At 53.6% G+C, this 21,065-nt stretch overlaps 1 protein-coding gene and 1 non-coding gene across 2 annotated transcripts; one reads left to right on the top strand and one right to left on the bottom strand.

Moving 5' to 3' along the window:
- On the top strand, nucleotides 1-83 carry TRNAL-CAG (transfer RNA leucine (anticodon CAG)). The gene has a single exon. It is a non-coding gene; the product is annotated as a tRNA-Leu (tRNA).
- A 5,827-nt stretch (nucleotides 84-5,910) lies between these two features.
- WDR55 (WD repeat domain 55) lies at nucleotides 5,911-20,858 on the bottom strand. The gene is made up of 9 exons (XM_074960762.1): nucleotides 20,804-20,858; nucleotides 15,927-15,986; nucleotides 14,894-15,036; nucleotides 13,673-13,773; nucleotides 12,823-12,910; nucleotides 11,801-11,980; nucleotides 11,290-11,389; nucleotides 10,790-10,959; nucleotides 5,911-9,862 (listed from the first exon to the last, which is right to left on the bottom strand). Exons 1-9 carry the CDS (start codon nucleotides 20,819-20,821, stop codon nucleotides 9,544-9,546), a joined length of 1,179 nt encoding a protein of 392 aa, XP_074816863.1. The 5' UTR covers nucleotides 20,822-20,858; the 3' UTR covers nucleotides 5,911-9,543.
- Between the last annotated feature and the right edge of the window lie 207 nt (nucleotides 20,859-21,065).

Here is a 21,065-nt window from a genome sequence, read left to right as displayed (position 1 = left end):
GTCAGGATGGCCGAGCGGTCTAAGGCGCTGCGTTCAGGTCGCAGTCTCCCCTGGAGGCGTGGGTTCGAATCCCACTTCTGACAAATGCTATTTTTATTAAATCCACTCCTGAAAGCAGTGAGTGCTTAGCGCTAGAAAGTGGTAAGTGTCTGGCAGAAGCTGCTGTGCCAGCCTTTTTCTGTATCCCACAGCCACGTATTCCAGAGATGGGCAGCGACCCTCGCCTAATGGCAGGCTAGGAAAGCTCCACTGCACAGAGGAGAGTGAGGACGAGCCAGCCTCTGACCCCACCCCCAGCACAGCCCCTGCTCACACGGCCTTCATCAATCTGCCATGTTAAACAGCAATTCGCTCCCGCAAACCGCCTCCGGAAAGGCAAATGCTGAGGCCGGAAGCTGTGCAACCGACACCGGGCTTGAAGCCAGGAAGCAGAGCCAGGTTCTGCCGCTGTGGCCAGCACAATGCTGCCAGGGTACCCGGGACAAACCCAAGGAAACCCTGGGAGTGCTGGCTCCGCTGAGCTGTTCTGCTCTGTGTGGCCACTAGGAGGCACTGGAGGGGCTGGGCCCGACGCTAATCTGTGTGGAGGCCATTCTAACCAGCGAGCTGTGCCTCCATCCACCGGGATCCTGCCCGCAACTCTGAGCCTCGTGGTCAGCCCCCACCTTGCTCTGCTGCCTCTGCCCCCCAGAAGCAGCAGGAAAGTGGCACCAGGCAAAACACTGCCATGCACAGAACCAAGAAGCAATCCTATGCTAATGAGGATGGCTATAGGAAGCTAATGCAGGTGGGGAGCTGGGAGCCCTATGGGGCATGGGCTGGGGGGAGGGTGTCTCGATCAATGGGCATGAGGGCAGGCAGGGAGAAGAAGCAAAAAGGGATCTATGTTTTTTCTGTTCCTTAGAACAGAAAACGTCCCTAACGGTGCCAGGTTGAGAGAGAGATGCGACTGCCGGACCCCTGCTTGACAGCAGCTTAAACCCAAAGCATGTGTTGAGACCCCAGTGGGCTGGGCACACCCCTCCATCCATGGGTCAGAGGGGAGGGGAGGGGAGCCGGGTATTCCACAGCCCTGGCCTCGCTCAAGGATGGTGGCAGGGAGGGTCTGAGCAGGAAAGGAGGAGCAACAATTCCCCATACCCACTGCCCCATTAGTGTCATCAGAAGCTCCAGGCAGCAGGAAGCTGGAGCCAACACCATTCTGGGGCACTGGGGGGTGGGAAGGGGCTTCTTCATTGAGGCTCCTCTCTGAATCTCTGCCCCAGCAGGCCTCCCCTCTCATGCAGTGTAGATGACTGGAACAGGGGAGCTGATGATCATAAGGCGAGTAGGGTGGGGGTAAGCCAAAGGAATTGCGGGGCGGGTTGTTTTTTTTATATCAGGCACCATGGCCACAGGGTGGGCATGGGCCTAGTGCTCAAAGATGGGAGCTTCAGCTCAGGTGCAATGGCTTCTGCTCGCTGCCCTTTGTGCTCCTCCAGTTCCTGGCCAGGGCTAGGAACCCACCCCTCATTCCCTAGCAAGCTGTTGTTGACAGACCTTGTAAAACTTTATGGCTGGAGGAACATGGTTTGGACACTGCCATCTGAAAGCATTGGCCTTAAGCTCTGCCTCAGTTTCCCTCACTACAGCCTGAGGCTCACACTTTGTCTTCCAGCAATGCTCTGAGAGATGCCATGGAGGTGCTGCTGTCACACCCTAATTTATGAGAGGAGAAATCAAAGACAATTATGGGGAGCAACAGGCAACTGGCCAGTTCTCCAGCAGTTAGCGTGGAAGGCAATGGAAGAGCTAGCCTTTGCAGCACTAGTGTGCCTTGGCTGTTAGCTTCTCTGGGTTAGGCTAGTTATTGAGGTTGCCCCATAGAAAGCCTATGTTGACCTTCCACAATGCACCATTTTTTACAAGGTGTTACCAACCAGAGATGGCCCTGCCTCTTGTTCCTGTGAGTGTTTTCCAACCATGGGAGGCCATAGGACATTGCGGTCCATGCCGCTTCTCTGCCTGGTGCTGTCCATGGGAGAACCACTGGCCTTCACCTTGCACAGCTGCCAAGCCAGCACGCTGCACCAGCACTAACCCCGCTGAAGCAGGGGTTCCCAAACAGCACCTTCCAGGCTAAGGGACCAGCCCTTTGAAGAGCAGTTTGCAGCATGAGAGACAAAGCCACAGAGGCCCTAGAGCCCACCTGTCCCTTCCCCTAGAACAGGGCAGAGGCAGGAGTTCACAGCACAGAGCCCCAGCAGTAGCCCAAAGGCAGCCAAATGTGTTTTATTATGAAAGTCTGGAATGAAACACTGTATGAACATCCTGAGCAGGAACAAATATGGGGGGCCAGTCTGGGCTCCATCCCCACCCCCTCCCAGCAGAGCGGGTGGGGGACGGTGCCATGTACTCACTGCAGAGAGACAAGCACATGGAAGGCAGGCGTTTAAAAGTCAAGCGAAGGACTTTGAGGTTCACACAGTATGTGAATGCTGCAGTTAAAAAGCTGCCCTAGAACCAGCTTTGCCATCCGCCAAGGCTCAGATGTTAGGCAGGACAGGCCCACCAGGACTTTGGCTGGGCTGAGCCGATTGCAGTGCGAGGGCCTGCCCGCAGGGTCAACCCTAAAGCTACAGGATGGCACAGCGGTCAGGTGGGTCCCTGTGTGCAGCTACAATCTCAGCCCCAGGGTTGGTCTGTGTCACACCAGGTGATCCCAGGCAGGGAGGCAGGTGAAGCACGGTTAAACCTTCGTTTTCTTTAGGGGGGAGCCAGCAGGTCCAGCTCAGAGATGTCATTTGCCGTGAACAGGATTCTCTGGCTGATCTTCCCGATTGTCTCCACCTGGAAAGAGGAAGCCACACAGAAGACCTCAGCCCAGCCATCCTGCCCCATAGGCTCATCCCCACATTAGTCATCAGTCAACTGCAGCAGCAGAGAACCAAACCCACCACCTCCAGCATCCAAAACCCAGGGCTCTGCTAGAGGGAGCCAATGGACCCATAGGGACCAGTACAAACTGCACCCAGCAGAGGGCAGTGTGCACATCACCAGACAACTCACTGCACCTTCGCCGTTTGCCCTTTGCCTTCTCCTGCCATGGCCCCCAGTGGCCTGAATCCTCATACGCACGCACACAGAGGTGCGGGGTGCAGAGGAAGTACCTGAAAGCCTAAGTGCTGCAGCCAATAATGCAAACTGTCCAGGATTCTCCTGCCATCAAAGATAGAGGCTGGTTTGAGCATCGCCTTGTGGATTCTCTCATACTCCAGCTCCTGGTGCAACACAGAGGGGGAAAGGGCTTAGCAATAACGCCCTCAGCCGCAGCCACCTCATCCGGGGCTGGGATTCTCAGACTGAGCCATGTAAGGCCCTGCCTGGCTGGGACTGCAAGGGGAGAGCGCCCTTCACAATGTCACCTGCATGGGGCCTTGAGGAACAGGACATGGAAGCCCACCAGCACCCTGTGCCATCTCCAGCTAAGCACCAATCAGCACCCAGGCAGAACTCTTAGTGGCAAGACCACTGGACACACTCCCACCAATTAGAGAGGCCAGCAGCAGAGTGACGCTGGCCAGGATCAACTGCAGGCCTTGTGCTGCAGGGCACCAACTGGGAGGTGTGTGTCATGGACAAGACACGCATTTACAGGTATAACTGTGGGGTAACAGTTTCCTTTGAGCCATCAGACGCTACGTGCTGCGGGTGAGGGGATGCTGGGCTCAGCCACATCTCTGGCCAGTCCAATCCAATCCCGCTGGGCAATCCCAGGTTACTGGGGCATTGTTACTGGAGCGGGACAAACTCAGCCACTCAACAACTCTCATTCACCTTTTGTGCTGAGCTAATAAAACAAAACTTTTGAAAAGGCACTGGAGTCCCTGTGCCGCAGCCTCTGCTGTGACTGGAGTCACACTCATTGCGGCGGGGAGTCAGCTCAGCCCAGGGTTGGGCAGGGAGCCTCTCCTCCCCACCGAGTGATTGACAAAAATCAAAGCGAGAAGGCTGTCCTTCCCCACACCCTGCTCCAGTCACTGGAACGCAGCCCCCTTGCTGAGCAGTACTTCGAAGACAGGCAGCTGATCCAAGTTCCAGGCGTGGATCCTCTCCTTGTTCACATCCACCACCCTGACAGTTATTTCTGGGCACATCTGAGCAATGACACTGCACATGGGGCCCAGGACGTAGCCCACACAAGTGCAGCAAATCTGCTACACCTGCACTATCATCACAGCAGGGCCAACGCACCCAGGGACAGTCCAGACTGCAGGGAGCCTCACACAGAGCGCACAGCTTCACCTACAAGAGAAACCTCATCTGCATCCACCAGCTCCCTGCCAGCCAATCCATCCTCCCTTCCCCACCCTGCCAGCTGGAAACCAGCCTTTGTGGAAACTAAACAGAGAACTGGGAGGAGGGGGAGGCAGGGAGCATTTCTAAGAGTCTTTGTACACAACAAAAAGCCTTCTGTTAAACAGGGCTGGGGCCAAAGCAGGTTCCAACAGGTTTCCTGGTGTGTGAGGTTAGGAGGCCATGTGTTATAACCACATCTGGAACCAGCTTTAGCCTAGGAATCTACCGGGGTTGAAATAGATCATCACAGACAAGAAGGAAAAAACAGATTATGTTCTAACATGGTTTGAACCTATTTCTGTGGCCAGGGAGGCCCAGATTACAGCTGAGTCAGAGTGCCTGGTTACAACACTCTCCAGTACAATTTAAGGGTGGGGGTGAAGCATCAGAGATGGGCCACAGCTAGAGGTGGGCTACGAGCTGGGGTGGGCTAGTGCTCTGAGGTGGTACAGAGAATCAGTCTTAGCTGCCTGGCTAGTGAGTCTTGCTCACATGCTCAGGTCTAACTGACTGCTAGGTCTGGAGTCAGAAAGGAATTCCCCATGTCAGATTGTCTGGTGCCTTGGGGGGGGTTAATCTTCCTCTGCAGCATGGATCCCCAGATCATCTGGCCATACTTTCACCTGATCGATTCCCTGCCGTTACAGGGGCCTCAGGGACAGGTGACATCTCGATCTGTCCTGTTCTCTGACTGTGGCACACAACAGTTCAGTCTCTTGAGGGCTAAATTACTTTAGTTTAACTGAAGCAAGAGGGACATTTGGGTGAAATGTCATGGCTGCGATGTACTGATCAGACTAGCTGAGCTAATTGTTCCTTCTGTCCTTAAACTGTGAATCAATGAGTACGTCCAAGGCATTCGCCCATGTAGGGAAACAAAGCTGAGGTCCTACATACCCTACACACTGGAGCCATGTTAGAACTAGGTTCCCAGCTCCATCGTAACTCAACGCACAAGGACTTACTGAGTTTTAACAGGTTGGCACATGTTTGACTTCATATATGGCTCATTTCCACATCGACATGGCTAGCTCACAGCTCCTAACTGCATGGGTGTTATTGTGTTTATACCCTGTGCACAAGAAGGCCTGTGGCATCTGCCTGTGTGTCCATGTAAACGGGTAAGCCAGTCCTCCTTTCTCCCAGGTTGTGCACTGCACCCTGAGAAATGGCTGCTCTGGAACCAGCTGCTCTGTGGAGTTACAGCTACCTTTCCCCAGCATGCACTGATACAAACACTGCCATGCAGCACGGACAAGCCAGCACAGTTGCCATTCCTGCCGGGAAACATACTGCTGTGTGTGTCCCCCAACAGGGTGAGCTGTAACCAGGCCAAGTGACTCAGAGCCGGGTTACGCAGAACGTGGTTCTCTCTGCTGCCTAGGCACAGCCAGAGCCTGCTCATGTTGTGAGTCCAGCTAGCAGGGCTCCAGGCTCGTCTCCCTCCCCATTGGTGGAATGGATTGTTTTCGGAGAACTGCGTTAGTCAAGCTGTGTTAAAGTAGAGGTGGGCAATTTTTTTTGGACAAATAGTTTATTAGCCAAAAAAAAAAAAAAAAAAAAAAAATGCAGTTTCTGTCAACCCAAAACTATTAAGAACATAAGAACGGCCATACTGGGTCAGACCAAAGGTCCATCTAGCCCAATATCCTGTTTTCAGGCAGTGGACAATGCCAGGTGCCCCAGAGGGAATGAACAGAACAGGTATCAAGTGATCCATCCCCTGTCGCCTACTCCCAGCTTCTGGCAAACAGAAGCTAGGGACACCATCCCTGCCCATCCTGGCTAATAGTTATCGATGGATCTATCCTCCTCCATGAACTTATCTAGTTATTTTTTTAAACCTCTTATACTCACAGATTTGACATGAATTTGCCAGATAGTTTTAGCCTGTAAATTTTTTGTTGGCCTGATTCACCAGGGGATTTAGGTGCCATTCACACCATAGAAGGGGATGGTGGAGCTGGTACCCTTACCCACACCATATAATCTCTAGCCCCGAGGCTAGCATGCTCCCCTGTAATGTGGGAGACCCAGGTTCAACTCCGTTCTCTGGACTGAGGCTATTTGTTTGTGGATCTCTCCCAATCTCTCCTTTGAAGCTGTTCCACTTTGGGTAAAATGCCTGAATAGTCATTAGAGCAGCATACAAATGTGAGAATGACTCTACAGCCCAATGGCTAGAGCCCTCACTTGGGAGACTGAGGTTCCAGACCCCAGCCCTCTACTCTGAAGAATAATCAATCACCTACACAAAGTGGAACAGCTTCTGCAGGAGAGACTGAGAGCACATCACGCCAATAGCCTGGGGTTAGGGCAGGCACTGGGAAGGAAGGAGACCTGTGTTCAGAGCCCTGGCCCAGAGCAAGGATTCAGACCTGGGTCTCCCAAATCCCAGCTGAGTGCCTATCTGCTGGGCTGACATGTTTAAGGGTGGCAGGGACAGCAGTGCCTCCTCCGCTGGCCATTTTATGACTCTAGCCCTTTACAAATACAAAAAAAACACCATTTTGTTCACCCTGAACCAGACTTTTTCAAATTACCAACAATTCTGCTAGGGCTGGCAAGGGCAGGCAGGCTGGGAAGCTGGCAGTCTAACGGTAGCTTGGTGTCAGAGGGGGAGGAGGAAAAGGAAGCAGAGGAGGGAAGGCAGGCAGGGGTGGGCCAGTACATCCTTCCTATAACCTCAACTGCATGAAGTCCCTCTTGTATCCCAGACAATGGCACGTTCTCTTCCACGCCTCCGCAGCGAGTACACATAGTGAAGAGCTTGGCAAGGATCCATCCGTTCCCCAGATCCCCGGTGCTCAGCTCCCAGCTCCTGCACAAATGCCATGTAAAGGGATATACTCCAGCACCAGCCCAAATTAGTCCTGTGCCACTTTCTGCCCATTTAAAAAGCAACAAAGGTAAAAAGAAACTCCCTGAACTCATGGTCTGGCTCGCTGCTGCCTGAATTGCTCCCTTCCAGGACGCTTAGAAGGGCAGGGCTGTCTCCAGAGGGGCACAGGTTAGCCAGCTCCAGCCCCTCCACAAGAGACTCTCATTCCTGGTGGTGAGAAGCCAGGAGGCCTCATTTCCTGTCTTGATAGGGGAACCTGGTGCCACAAGGCTGCCTCAGACCTCTCAAGACCAGGAGAGAGCTGCCTTCACCACAGCAACAGCACTAGCTTGCCTGCAGCTGCTCTCTTCTTAGGGCAAGAGACCTAACCTCACAGGCTTCCAGCTCTCCCCTTCACACCTCCCCAGCCAAAGGCAGAAACCGCTCTTCTTAGGGCTAAATGGGCCCCATAGTTGCCCTCAACTTTTGTACAGATGGGGCAGCCCCAGAGCATGAGGCCGCCGCTTCTTGGGTTTCCAGAAGCACACAGGGGCATAGGCAACCCCTGACCCGCTCACACAGATCAGATGCACATGTGGAAAAATCTCAGCTCCTGTCTCCAGGGCCACACTAGGTCCCTGATCTGGGCTCTACGGCAACCCCCCACCAAGCTGCTCTTCGGTTACACAGACAGCCTGGCACCAGCCAAAGGGGTGCTGGGAAAACCATTATCCTGAATAGAGGCCTGCAGTGGCTCTGCATGCAGGAATGGAAGCTGACACTGAATTGGGGTGCAACAGCCAGACACCTGGGCCCACCACACTCCTCCTTCCCTGGGGCTTCTCTGCATGTCCCCTGCCCCTGTTGACAACCAGCCCCATAGGCTGTCAACCTGAGTAAGGAATGTCAGGCCAGCCCCCTCAGTTAGGAGAGCCAAGATAATTTCTGCTGTGTCTTTTGGTCGCTCCCTCAGCTTGTACGTCAAATCTGAATCTTAGAGGCCAGAGGTGAAAGGCCTTGTAACTTACTGGGCCACATCCCTGTCCCCACGCCTTCCGACTGCACTACAAAACTCCTGCTCCCGATCTCTGCCAATCCACTCCCCCATTTAAGGAGACACATGCAGAAAGCAGCGCACACTCTCCCAGTCAGCAGATGCCATAGCAGTAGCAGTGTGATGGTCAGTCACACACACTCTCACTGTTAGAACATACTGGCAGTACTAATCTAATAGCAAACTCTGCTGGATTATCACATACACCCCAACCCAGTCATGTAAAGTGATCCCGGCCAGCTTGGGACACAGGCTTCCTGGTGGTTTATTCACATACAAATTCACAATGGGAATCAGTTACTCTCCTGAGACAGGCAGCACTGGGGCCCTGCACTATAGCTTGTCCAAGTTTCTTGTCTACATGAATCTTCCCAGCTTGGAGAGAAGCTGGTGCAACTGGCTGTTGTTTTTCTTGAAGACACCTTTAAAGGGAGGAGAAGTTGTGAGGGTGGCTGGGGAGAGCCTGGCCTGTCAGAAATACAGCTGGCAACAGTGCCCGTATTGCCCAGACCAGCAAAGGGGCTCTGAGCTCAGTAGTTTGTAGCAAACTTCAAGAGGCCAGGGAAGGGGTTGGTGTGAAACATGGCTGGCAGCCGGGGGGATTCTTCTTCCCATTCCCTTCCCTGTCCCACATCTCATTACTACAGGTGCCTAAGCAGCAGTTCTGAGAAAGTGGCTTTCGGCATCTCGGGTGACACAGGAGCAAATTCACATTGTTCCCTGCATTTCCCATGCTCCAGAGGCTGCAGGGATTCTTTGGTACAAAGGAGTTTGGAGAGAGCTCCTGGAGCACAGACCACCACATTCACCTCTAGGCTCCTGCAAACCAGCAGGGCTGGGGAAGGAATTCAGGACTCAGCCCTGGTCCCATAAAGCAGCTGGTGCTCGTGAGAGCTCACAAGGGAAGGGCTGGGGCAGAGGGTGGAGAGGGGTCTGAGGTAGGTTTTTTCCTCTTGGAGAGAGAAAACTGGAGACACTCCTTTCCCATCAGGAGAGTTGCTTCTTTCCAAACAAAGCCTGGTCATCCCAGCTGGCAGGAGGTTCCAGCCCCTCTCCCAATAAGACCTCTATCGGCCTGTAATGAGGAATGCAGAGAGGGATGTTGCGCCTTGTCAACTCAGCTGCACCAAGGGCCCTGCTAGCACTCTGGCCTGCAAGAACACTCCCAGATGAGCCAGTCCTCTATGGGGAAATAAGCTCGGCCTCCAGCTGCTTCCACAACACAGTGAGGATGCATCCTTCCCATGGCTGCAGAATCTGCTGGCTTCATAGTCCATGTCCCTACGGAGCTTTCTGGCCATGGAATCTCCCAGAGGCCACTGGGCTTCCATCAGTTACTGTCATTGCTGTCGCTCTCCTCCTCCTGCTCCTCCTTCGGGGCCTCTGCCTCTCTCATGTCGGCAAAGAAGTCCTCTCTGCCACCCAAGGCTTTGCAGCTCAGGGCCTTCAGCTGCCCACTCTTCTTCCTCTTCCGGTAATCATCCACCACCATGGAGCGGAGTGATGAGATGTCCCAGAACTTCACCTTCTGGTCGTGGCCACTGCTGGCCAGCAGCTGACCAGTGTGGGACTTGGCCAGCTGTTCAATGGGCTCCCCCAGGTGCTGCCCAACGCTGCCTATCACCCGATTAGGTAAGATATTCACAGCCCTGGGACAAGAACAGAAGCTTGATTAATGGAGGGCCAGCTGTGCAGTAACTATGCGTGGTACTCCAGCCAACCCACCCACCAAAAGGAGGTGTTCTGGGGCACTAAGATTAGAAAACTATAATATAGGGCCAATTGTCCAGTAACCTTGTATGCTACCCCATCACTATCTACCAGATGGGGGTCCTCTGGGATGCTGAGAGCTTAGAAGAGGGAAAGTGCCAACTGGTTTAAACCCCAAATTCAGGGCTTAGTAAGCAAGCTCAGAAGATCCATCTCCAAGGAGATGGATCCTCACTTCACTGTCAGGAATTAATGTAATGAATCCAAATCCAGCAGCAACAGCTGGGGGGAGCTGAATGCCAGAACTCAGGAAGGGAAATGCACTGAGAACAGGAGCACCCAGAATGAAACACACAGTGGGAACAGCCCTGAACACACAGCGAGGCCAGCCTGGGGTTTTGATTTCTTCCAGTTTAACTGCCTCCATGGCGTTAGCAGCACAGCTCCCAAGAGTTCCCACCAACAGCCCTTTCATGGAGGCACCCAGAAGGATCCAACCCAATAGGCTGTCTGAAGTCCATCCCCCAGCATCAAGGCAGGAGCTTCCCTTGCAGTACCTCTGCCAGGGCTTTGCCCTGTCTGCTTGTAATGTGCCCTACCGATGGGGCTCCCACCTCTTCCCTTAGTAGATTATTCCACGACTGCATTTGCCTTTGGCAAATATCTCCTGATATTTTGCCTACCTCAATTCTACCCCAGGACTCCTACCCCCTTGGCCCTTCTCCCCCCACTCTCCCTGCTATTCACACCCTGTAGATCCTCCGAGCAGAAGTTCATCCCGTTCTCCTAGCCCCGCTAGCAGAAACAAGGCAGGCAGCCCCCTTTTCCCAGCCTCCCTGCCAGGAGCCAGCACTGGGCTCTCTCACCTGATGACCCCATCGATGGAACCCGTGCACAGGACATTCTCCGTGACGGGGACCATGCAGTCGACGGACTCGGCCTTCACTGCAAAGCGGTCGCTCGTGGCACCAAAACCGTCCCAGTTGAAGAGATAAATGGTCCCCTCGCTAGAGCCACACACCACTTTCTTCCCCCTCTGGACAAGAAGTGAATGAGGCGGAGCTGAAAAAGCAGCAGCTCAGGACAGGACCCTCCCCTCCCCACATGGGCTCTCTAGCAGGAAGTGCTCAGTCAGGGGCCGATAGCACAGGGAGCAAGGGACAGAATGGGCTCCTTTCCTCTTAGTCAAAGGAGTCCACATGTTTAACTCAGCAGGGCCCTTCGAGCTCATGGCTGAACATTAAAGGGCACTGGGGCACCCACCACTGCCCATGTCTGGGACAGCTCAGTGCTGAGGCAGGGAAGCCTGGCTCCGTATTGCTACTCCCACATGAAGGACAGTCACAGGTGGCCTGTGAGCTCCTACCTTCATCAGCGCGATGGACGTCAGGTCTCCACTCTGAGGCTCTGAGAGCAGCTCAAAGCGCCGTCTCTTGATGTTGAAGACACCCATGGTTCCATCGCCGCTGTGGGAACCAAAGTGGTACATTGCACTCACTTAAACATGGGATTCCTCACTTCCTGTCCTGGCAAGTGTTACCTGTACACCTCCCAGAGGTGGCTGCATACTTCAGAGAGAGGGTATAAGTGATCCCCCATTTGGGATCATCCAGGATGAGAAGCACAACAAACTCCAGTGATTACAGAGGGTCTGGTGTCAGACAGAGGGTCTGGGGCCATGGGGATAACAGCACTTACCCCCTCCTTCGAGGGCGGAGACAACTGTGCCATCTGCATTAGATAAGCAGAACCAACAAGGTGCGAAAAAACCTGCTCTCCCCCTAGGGGAGCTGCTCTCAGACCCCCTGGAGCAGGCTTTGCTGCCTGATTTGCCCACAGGCACCCCCGGCGCACGTGGCTGAGGAACCCAACATCACCTGGTGGTGAGCAGGAGCTTCTTGTTCTCGTCTATGGCCATGCTGCTGATGTACTCCTCATGCTGCCGCATCTCCATGATGTCTGTGCCTTTGCGGAGGTCCCACACCTTCAGCATCCCACCATCATCCCCCGTGGCAAAGAGGTGGTCATCTATCACCAGCAGGCTGTTCAGGGCTGAGCTGTGGAGACCCCCCACTCCAGTCACCAGCAGCATCGGGGACTGTGAGAATCTTTCTAGCTGAGGCAGCCCTGTGAGATGCTCCCTGCTGTGGCAAGGACTGGAGACACCTAAGAGAGCCATCTGCCATTCAAAGGCCCTGTCAGGGAGGTTTGACTAGATGGCGGCTCTAGCCACAGTACCGAGCACAGGTGGAATCTGGGGGAGTGGGGAGTTTGGCACCCCCAGCACGCTGGGTGCTCCTAGGGTGAGGGAACATGGAAGGAGCCCATCTTCAGGCAGTGGAGAGCTCCCTGAAAGTCCTCAACCCTCTCAAGGGGGCCATCTGGAGAGGGCAGCGCCTCCCATCAGTGTGTGTGGGGGAGGAAGGAATCAGCTCCCTCCAGAGCTAGTTCCTGAAGCCCGACTCAGCCAGAGGGGACGCTAGAGGGTGACTGGTGGCCATCTGGACGCAGCAGGCAGCCACTACAGTTCTGGCCCCATGGCTGGCTCCAGGGTTTTGGTCATTTGGCCTGCTCTTTGCCCCAGCGTCCCACCTGAGTCTTTGACAGCCCCATCATGCAGGGCAGATTTCCCTGCTCCCCATCCCACACATGGCCCAGCCAGCACCAAGCAGCACTCAGCGTCAGGGATGGACACGATGGGCAAGAGAGAGTGCATGGGAGACCAGCTCCCTGCCAAGGGGAGCAGTCAGCTTTAGTGGAAACATGGGCCAAAGGATACTCAGGGAGGAACCACTCTCCTGCTCTAGGGACCTTGGGCAGCCAGTTCCCAAGATGCCCTTGCTGGGCAGGGCAGGGCTGGAGGGTTGCGTGGGACTGGGAATCCCCTATAGACACATACCTGTGAGCCTTGGAGAAGCGTGTCACCAGCCGGCCCTCCTCCACGTTCAGGATGTGGATGGATTTATCCTTGGACACAGTGAAGAGCTCTGGCAACAAGACACACGGTATACATTCGGCACCCCCAGCCCATTCAGCAACCGGAGCAGCAGGAGTGACACCGAGTTACTCAACTCCAGTGCCCATGTCCTGTGCTTATCCCTCACCAGCAACATTCCCGCAGGATTACTGTTACTCCTGGGCTCTGTGATCATGAAGCCAGCCAGGATCCAGTGTAGCGCAGTGTGCTAGGGAGCAGAAACACTGCAGCAGAGTGGGACTTCTGAGCTACAGGGAGGAAACCCTTGGCAGTCTGGTGAGGGAGGAGAAAGAGCAGCATGGGAGAGCCTGGGAGCCCTGCCCCCGCCACACCTCTTAGATTTCTAGTCTCCACAGTACGGACTGAATGAATGGCTCTGAACAGTCACTGTGCAACAGTCAAGCAGCCCCTGCCCCGCCTCTCTACACTTCCCCTGTGCTCCCCAGGCTCTCTAGATCCCTCACGCCCAGGCACAGCTGATTGCAGGGGGATCTTATCCGCAGGCTGGGAGCTCAGCACATTTCCTGAGCCAACCACAGCTCGGCCTGCTCAGCAATTGGCTGAGAGACTTCTAAACAAACCCCAGCAAACTCCTCAAACTGTTGCATGGCTGTGACCCAGAGAGGCTCAGCAGCCCCCCTTCCAGGGGGCAAGGAGAAGGGCTGCCCCCCAGAAGACAGAAAGGCATCCTCCTTGCTAGCTTGACCTCCACCCAGTGAGTTTGCACAGGTCACTACAAAGGTGTGAGAAAGCCGAGGGGAGGTGCACTCACTGTGTCCATCGTGGGAAAAGGACACTTCCCGGCAGGATTTCAGGTGATGTCCTGAGGACCAGAGCTCCCGGTTCCCACCCTCCAGGCAAGAGTACGAATACCTGAAACAAAAGCATGTGTGTTAAGGGGACACTAGTGAGAAGCTGCTCCCTGTCTTGCCCTTCCAGCTGAGGAGCACAGCTTTTGGGCATGGAAGGACCATTCAGATCCAAAGTTAGGGGTCCTGGTGCAGGAATGGGAAGGTGTGTGTCCAGAGGGGGCTTTCATGGTGCAGGACTGGAGAAAGGAGGGATGTGCCATGTCCAGATTGCTGGGGCATCGCCAGCCCCCAGGGGTGGAAGGGAAACAGGAGTCAGGTTTGAGGAGCTGGATTCACATGGAAGAAAAAAGATCCCGGTGGAGCAGGAGCCCCAGCTGTGTGATGGGAAAGGAACAGGTAGCATCTCAGCATCAAGGTTCAGCTCCCACAAAGGGAGACCCCTGCTTCCCAGCGCTCACTATCAGGAACTGGGGACTCCCCACAGCTAGTAGGAGAACAATCTTCAAACCAATGGGATTGTGAGGGACTGTGAACATGCCGGGCGGGTTCCCTAGAAATCTAATCTAATGCCTTCCAAGGCGGGTCACTAGAGAGGCACCATTGCAGATGGGAGAAATGGCAGGTGCAGTGAGAGGCAGAGACCTTGCGCTATACCTGTGTGAGTGCAAGACAGATTTGTGGCAGCCAAATGGAGAAATGCCAGCCAAGAACCTGTTCCCAGGCTAAGCCCTTGGTGGAGGAAGGATGATGTGTCCCCAGCTACAGCATCCCAAATGCAATGCTCCAATACTGGAAGCAGCTTTGCCCAGCCTCAATCTTCCTCTGCAGAGATAAGTGGGTTCTTCAAGCCAGATTAGACTTGGAGCATGGAAAAAACCACCTCTAAACACACACCACTCTCCACAGGAAGCCTCTCCCCAAACCCACGGCTTCTCCTGGCACCATCACCTCCAGCAGCTGAGCCTGGCTCCTATCGACAGTGGTGAGGTAGAGCTGGATGGGCCATGGGGTCACGGACCCCTACCCACAGTTTTCACCCCATAGGGGCCCTTCTCTCTCGGTCTCCTGGGCAGTGCTGACCCCTGGGGGCTTCCTTGCAACTCCCTGGTTGTACTGCCTGTTGCTAGGGCCTGTTGCTGATTATCTACACAGTGCTCTTCTCTCTGATAGATCCAACTCACACATAGACATCGCCGTCCACATCGCCGGCTGCAAGGATGTCCTGGCTGGGGTGGAAGGCAATGGTGTTGGCAGCAGCTTCAAAGGAGATGTCCTCTGGGGTGTCTCGGAGCCTGGGCTCCAGCTCCTCCCGTTCCAGATCTGCCTTTGTGGGGTAGAGAGACATGAGCTAGACTGGGGGGGACTACGGCCTGCGGGCTGGATCCAGCCCCTCAGGGCTTTGCATCTGGCCCATGGGCTTGCCACCCCCATGGCGCTGTGGGCCCCACTCCGCTCCAGGAAGCGGCCAGCACCACGTCCCTGTGGCCCCTGGGGGATGGAGGGCTCCGTGCACTGCCCTTGCCTGTGGGTACCTCCCCCGAAGCTCCCATTGGCCGGGAACAGGGAACTGCAGCCCATGAGAGCTTCGGGGGAGGTACCCACAGGCAAGGGCAGCACACTCAGCCCTCTGCCCCCCCCCCCCCCCCCCCCGCCCAGGGGCCACAGCGACATGGTGCCAGCCGCTTCCCGGAACAGAGGCGTGGGGCCAGGGCAGGCAGGCAGGGAGGGAGCCTGCCCTGGCCCCGGTGCACACTGTTGCCACCCCAGAGCCGCTCCAGGTAAGCAGCACCGGGCTGGAGCCCAGACCCCGATCCCCTCATGCACCCCAACTCCCTGCCCTGAGACCCCTGCCTATACCCCAACCCCCTGCCACACCCAACACCCCTCCTGCATCCCAACCCCCTGCCCTGAGCCCCTTCCTGCACCCCAAACTCCCTCCCACACACCAACCCCCTGCCCCAGCCCTACATTCATAGCCCTGCATACAATTTCCCCACTCAGATGTGGCCCTCGGGCCAAAAAGTTTGCCCACCCCTGAGCTAGATGGTCAGCCAAGGAGCCACCAGGGCGCTCAATTCCACTCTCCCCTATGTGCACACAGGGGCTGCTAGCAGGGCCTACGATCCCACACTACTGAACTCTCCCCACATACAAGGGGACACCAGCAGAGCTCTCCACTGCCCATCCAACATGCACCCAAAGGGGGGAGCCCACCTGCATATGCCCTGCATCTTCCTCCTCCTGCACAGCTGACTCCAGCTCCTGAGACGTTCCCTAGGTGGAAGGAGAAAGAGACCATCAGATTTAAGTGGGGGAAGGTGCATCCTGGTGAGCAGGTTGCCAGAGCTGCCTCCAATCAGCTACAACCAAGGGAACACATTCAAGGCAAATGGACCCACTCCAGCCCCAGCAAGAAATGTCCCCTGGGGCTAAGACTCAGGAGATGCTACTGTGACAGATATGACTATTTCCTTCTATAGCCTGGAAAAATCCCATTGAATTAAGGATCTTTCAAGTCCACTGTATCAAACATAAAGGTTACGTGTTATCAAGGATTGTATGTGACCTTGCTGGGGGAAGATGGGATGTGAGTTAGGAACTTCAAATTACTATACTGAATAATAAGCCCAGAATGAGCTTTTCGACACAGTGTCAAGTGGGGGAATCTCCAGGGGAGGAAAATGCAAATTCTCATCTCTAGTTATGCAAAAGCCCTCTGGAGCTATATCCTGAGAAGAGGATGATTGTCTACTGCTTATCTGTTTCCAGAATCTGAAGATCAAAGGCCCAGGCTGTACAAAGCAAAGACTAACCTATTCACGGATGTACTTGTTCTGAGCTGAAGCTGTTATGAATAAGGCCCTACCAAATTCACAGCCATGAAAAAACACGTCACGGACCGTGAAATCGGGTCTCCCCCTGTGATATCTGGTCTTTTGTGTGCTTTTACCCTATACTATACATGTTTCATGGGGGAGACCAGCGTTTATCAAATTGGGGGGTTATCAAAAAGGGAGTTGCAGGGGGGTTGCAAGGTTATTTTAGGGGGATCGCGATATTGCCACCCTTACTTCTGTGCTGCCTTCAGAACTGGGCAGCCAGAGACTAGTGGCTGTTGGTTGGGCACCCAGCTCTGAAGGAAGCACCCTGTCAGCGGCAGCGCAGAAGTAAGGGTGGCAATGCCAGACCATGCTCCACCCTTACTGCTGCCTGCAGAGCTGGTTGGCTGGAGAGTGGCGGCTGCTGACTGAGGGCCCAGCTTTGCAGACAGCAGCGCAGAAGTAAGGGTGGCAATATCATACCATGCCATTCTTACTTCTGTTCTGCTGCTGATGGCGGCTCTGCCTTCAGAGCCGGGCTCCCGGCCAGCAGCCACCACTCTCCAAATCTGAAGGCAGCGCCGCCGCCAGCAGCAGCGCAGAAGTGAGGGTAGAAGTACCACAACACCCCACACAATAACCTTGCGACTCCTCACAGCTCCTTTTTGGGTCAGGACCCCTACAATTACACCACCATGAAATTTCAGATTTAAATAGTAAATTTCATGATTTCAGCTATTTTTAAAATCCTTTGACTGTGAAATTGACCAAAATGGACCATGAATTTGGTAGGGCCCTAGTTATGAACTTGTAGCCACAGAAAAATCCCTTTGTGGGCTTTGAAGGACTGACTTCACCAGAGCCCTTGTTGGAGTGAGAGGGTGATCTCTGGAAAGCTTATTAGCAGGCTTTGTTTTAATGTTTTCTCTGTAATGCTTTCACCTTCAGAATAAATGTGCTTGCTTAGAAAGAGTTGTGGGGTAACTTGTAACTGTGCACAATTACACTGTTTAAAGCCTCTGAAGAGGGAGAGCAAAGTGCAGCCACTGGGCTGTCCAGGCTGCCCGGCTTGCTGGGAATAACACAGTGTAGTTAACACAGTGTACCAGAGGGGTAGCCATGTTAGTCTGGATCTGTAAAAGCGGCAAAGAGTCCTGTGGCACCTCATAGACTAACAGATGTATTGGAGCATAAGCTTTTGTGGGTGAATTCACCCACAAAAGTTTATGCTCCAATACGTCTGTTAGTCTATGAGGTGCCACAGGACTCTTTGCCGCTTTTACAGTGTAGGTAGGGAACTGTGCAGCCAAGAAAAACCCCAGTCAGGAGGGAGTGAGACCCATGCCTCCACCCAGCAGAGGGGTAATACAGGTGCAGTTGCCTTGAACTATAACAGCTGCTCCCCTCACAGCAGGTCAAAGGGAAGACAAAATGTCCCTGAGTCCTCCATGGGGCACAAAGAGAAGGGCAGGACTACTGGGCTCCATTGAGGAACAAGAGTTGCTGCTAAGGACCCGCAAGGGATGGGAAAGGAACACCTACTGTTTAAAAAAATGGAATCAGTTAACACAGCCCTTCTCCTGCAGTGTGGACAGAGCCTTAGGCCTGGTCTACACACTGAAATTGGACTGGTTTAACTAAATCTGTGTAAAAACCAGTTTAGTTAAATGAGTGAAAGTCCCTGTAAATCAATACACGTGTGTCCGCAAAGGAGTTTGCTGTGGTGTAACTGAATCAGTTTAAAAACACATCTTTGGTTAGACCAGCGCAAGTTCGTGTGTAGCCACGGTTGAAGAGGTGAATGTACTGAATCAAAGAGTGCAGACAGACAACGCCAGCAAAGCCAGATATGATGCAAGCAGGTCAGGGCCCCAGGTATAAGGGGGACAAACTAACTGCTGTAGAATCATGCTCAGGAATCTCGGCACTCCTTTTAGAAACAACACAAACATCTACTACAGGACAGGCCCAACAAAGAAAATAACAGAATGCCACTAGCCATCACCTTCAGCCCCCAACTAAAACCTCTCCAACGCATCATCAAGGATCTACAACCTATCCTGAAGAACGACCTATCACTCTCACAGATCTTGGGAGACAGGCCAGTCCTTGCTTACAGACAGCCCCCCATCCTGAAGCAAATACTCACCAGCAACCACACACCACACAACAGAACCACTAACCCAGGAACCAATCCTTGCAACAAAGCCCGTTGTCCCCTGAATAGATATGTGGACACAGTTGGCACCATCATAGGGCCTAATCACATCAGCCACACTATCAGAGGCTCGTTCACCAGCACATCTACCAATGTGATATATGCCATCATGTGCCAGCAATGCCCCTCTGCCATATACATTGGTCAAACTGGACAGTCTCTATGTAAAAGAATAAATGGACACAAATCAGACATCAAGAATTATAACATTCAAAAACCAGTCGGAGAACACTTCAATCTCTTTGGTCACTCGATTACAGACCTAAAAGTTGCAATTCTTCAACAAAAAAACTTCAAAAACAGACTCCAACGAAAGACTGCTGAATTGGAATTAATTTGCAAACAGGATACAATGAACTTAGGCTTGAATAAAGACTGGGAGTGGATGGGTCATTACACAAAGTAAAACTATTTCCCCATGTTTATTCCCCCTTGTTCCTCAGACGTTCTTGTCAACTGCTGGAAATGGTCCACACTGACTATCACTACAAAAGGTCCTGTCCCCCCCACCAGCTCTCCTGCTGGTAATAGCTCACCTTAAGTGATCACGCTCATTACAGTTTTCAGAATAGCAGCCATGTTAGTCTGTAACCGCAAAAAGAAAAGGAGGACTTGTGGCACCTTAGAGACTAACAAATTTATTTGAGCATAAGCTTTCGTGAGCCACAGCTCACTTCATCGGATGCATTCGTTACAGTGTGTATGGTAACACCCATTATTTCATGTTCTCTATGTATATAAATCTCCCCACTGTATTTTCCACTGAATGCATCCGATGAAGTGAGCTGTAGCTCATGAAAGCTTATACTCAAATAAATTTGTTAGTCTCTAAAAGTGCCACAAGTACTCCTTTTCTTTTAACACAAACAAGCTATCAAGTCTTAGCACTGATGCCTGTGAAAAAAACCTTTCAAGTGCAACCCAAACATTAACACATAGGCAGATCCACCCAGGCCTATAGGCAGCCGGTAACAAGAATTCTCAGTTTAATCCCATTCATCTCAATGGGCCATTAAATCTGGAGGCTAATGATATTTAAAATACAAACTCTAGTAGCTACTACATAAGAATTACCATACTGGGTCATACCAAAGAGCCCAGCTAGCCCAGTATCCTGTCTTCCCACAGTGGCCAATGCCAGGTGCTTCAGAGGGAATGAACTGAACAGGTAATCATCAAGTGATCCATCCCGTCGCCTATTCTCAGCTTCTGGCAAACATCCTGGCTAATAGCCATTGACAGCCCTATCCTCCATGAATTTATCTAATTCTTTTTTGAACCCTGCTATAATCTTGGTCTTCACAACACCCTCTGGCAAGGAGTTCCACAGGTTGACTGTGCGTTGTGTGAAGAAATACTTCCTATTGTTTGTTTTAAACCTGTTGCCTATTAATTTCATTGGGTGACCCCTAGTTCTTGTGATATGAGAAGGAGTAAATAACACTTCCTGATTTATTTTCTCTGCACCTGTCATGATTTTATGGACCTCTATCAGATCCCCCCCTTTGTCATCTCTTTTCCAAACTGACAAGTCCCAGTTTTTTAATCTCTCCTCAGTTGGAAGCTGCTCCATGCCCCTCATCATTTTAACTCCTCTGCTGAGCGCGTGGGCAGGAACATCGGGCTAAACCTCTTGCCCCTGAGTGCGGGGACAGGCCTGTCCTGGGGCCGGGAGCCGAGTTTGCTGAACCGGGAAATGCGGGATTCAAACCTCCCTTCCCCGCGCCAAAGCAGGGAAGGGAAAGAAAAAAGTTTCCTCCCGTTACCCGGCGCCAGAAGCCTCGAGCCGCCTCCCGGGTGCCGCAGCCTCCTGCCCCCAGGACCCCGCCAGCAGCTTCCCCCTCTCAGGCGGCTGCAGCACGCGGGGGCAGCCCAAGAAACCCGCGGCCGGACCGGGACACGTAGGCCGCTGGCTGGCCGCGGGGAGAACAGGGTCCCGCGAGGCGGGCGGGGGCGGGGCAGGGCGCATTTCCTCCCCTCCAAAAAACCGCTACCGGCTCGGGTCGTGACGGAGTGGCCGGCTCGCTCTGATCGAGGAATCCGCTCACGCTCACCTCTCTGGGCGCCACCATCTCGGCATGGAACGGTCCTGGCAGGGAAGGAGGGGATGCGTTCTAGTCAGGCGCTTGCGCTAGGCGCCGGGTTAGCCTTTCCCCTTCCAGGACCCGCCTCGGGGAGGGCAATTTAAACGGTTTATGACGTTTATCCTCTCGCTTATCGTTTGCATGGTCACGCCCATCTGAGAACTCTTAGGGCCTGCAGACAGGCAACTTTAGTGGGTCGGTTTTAGTTCAGCGGTTACTTCTTGACTTCAAA

The sequence above is a fragment of the Natator depressus genome, chromosome 8 (assembly GCF_965152275.1).
Source record: "Natator depressus isolate rNatDep1 chromosome 8, rNatDep2.hap1, whole genome shotgun sequence".
In the NCBI taxonomy this organism is placed as follows: domain Eukaryota; kingdom Metazoa; phylum Chordata; order Testudines; family Cheloniidae; genus Natator; species Natator depressus.
This window is presented reverse-complemented; position numbering and strand designations above follow the sequence as displayed.

What these genes read in the sequence shown, in the direction of transcription:
- WDR55 (XM_074960762.1), bottom strand. An exon ending in CTTTTCCCACGATGGACACA is followed by an intron (nt 12,911 to 13,672) that starts GTGAGTGCACCT and finishes TCTTGTTGCCAG; the next exon opens with AGCTCTTCACTGTGTCCAAG. An exon ending in TCCATCGATGGGGTCATCAG is followed by an intron (nt 9,863 to 10,789) that starts GTGAGAGAGCCC and finishes TTCTTGTCCCAG; the next exon opens with GGCTGTGAATATCTTACCTA.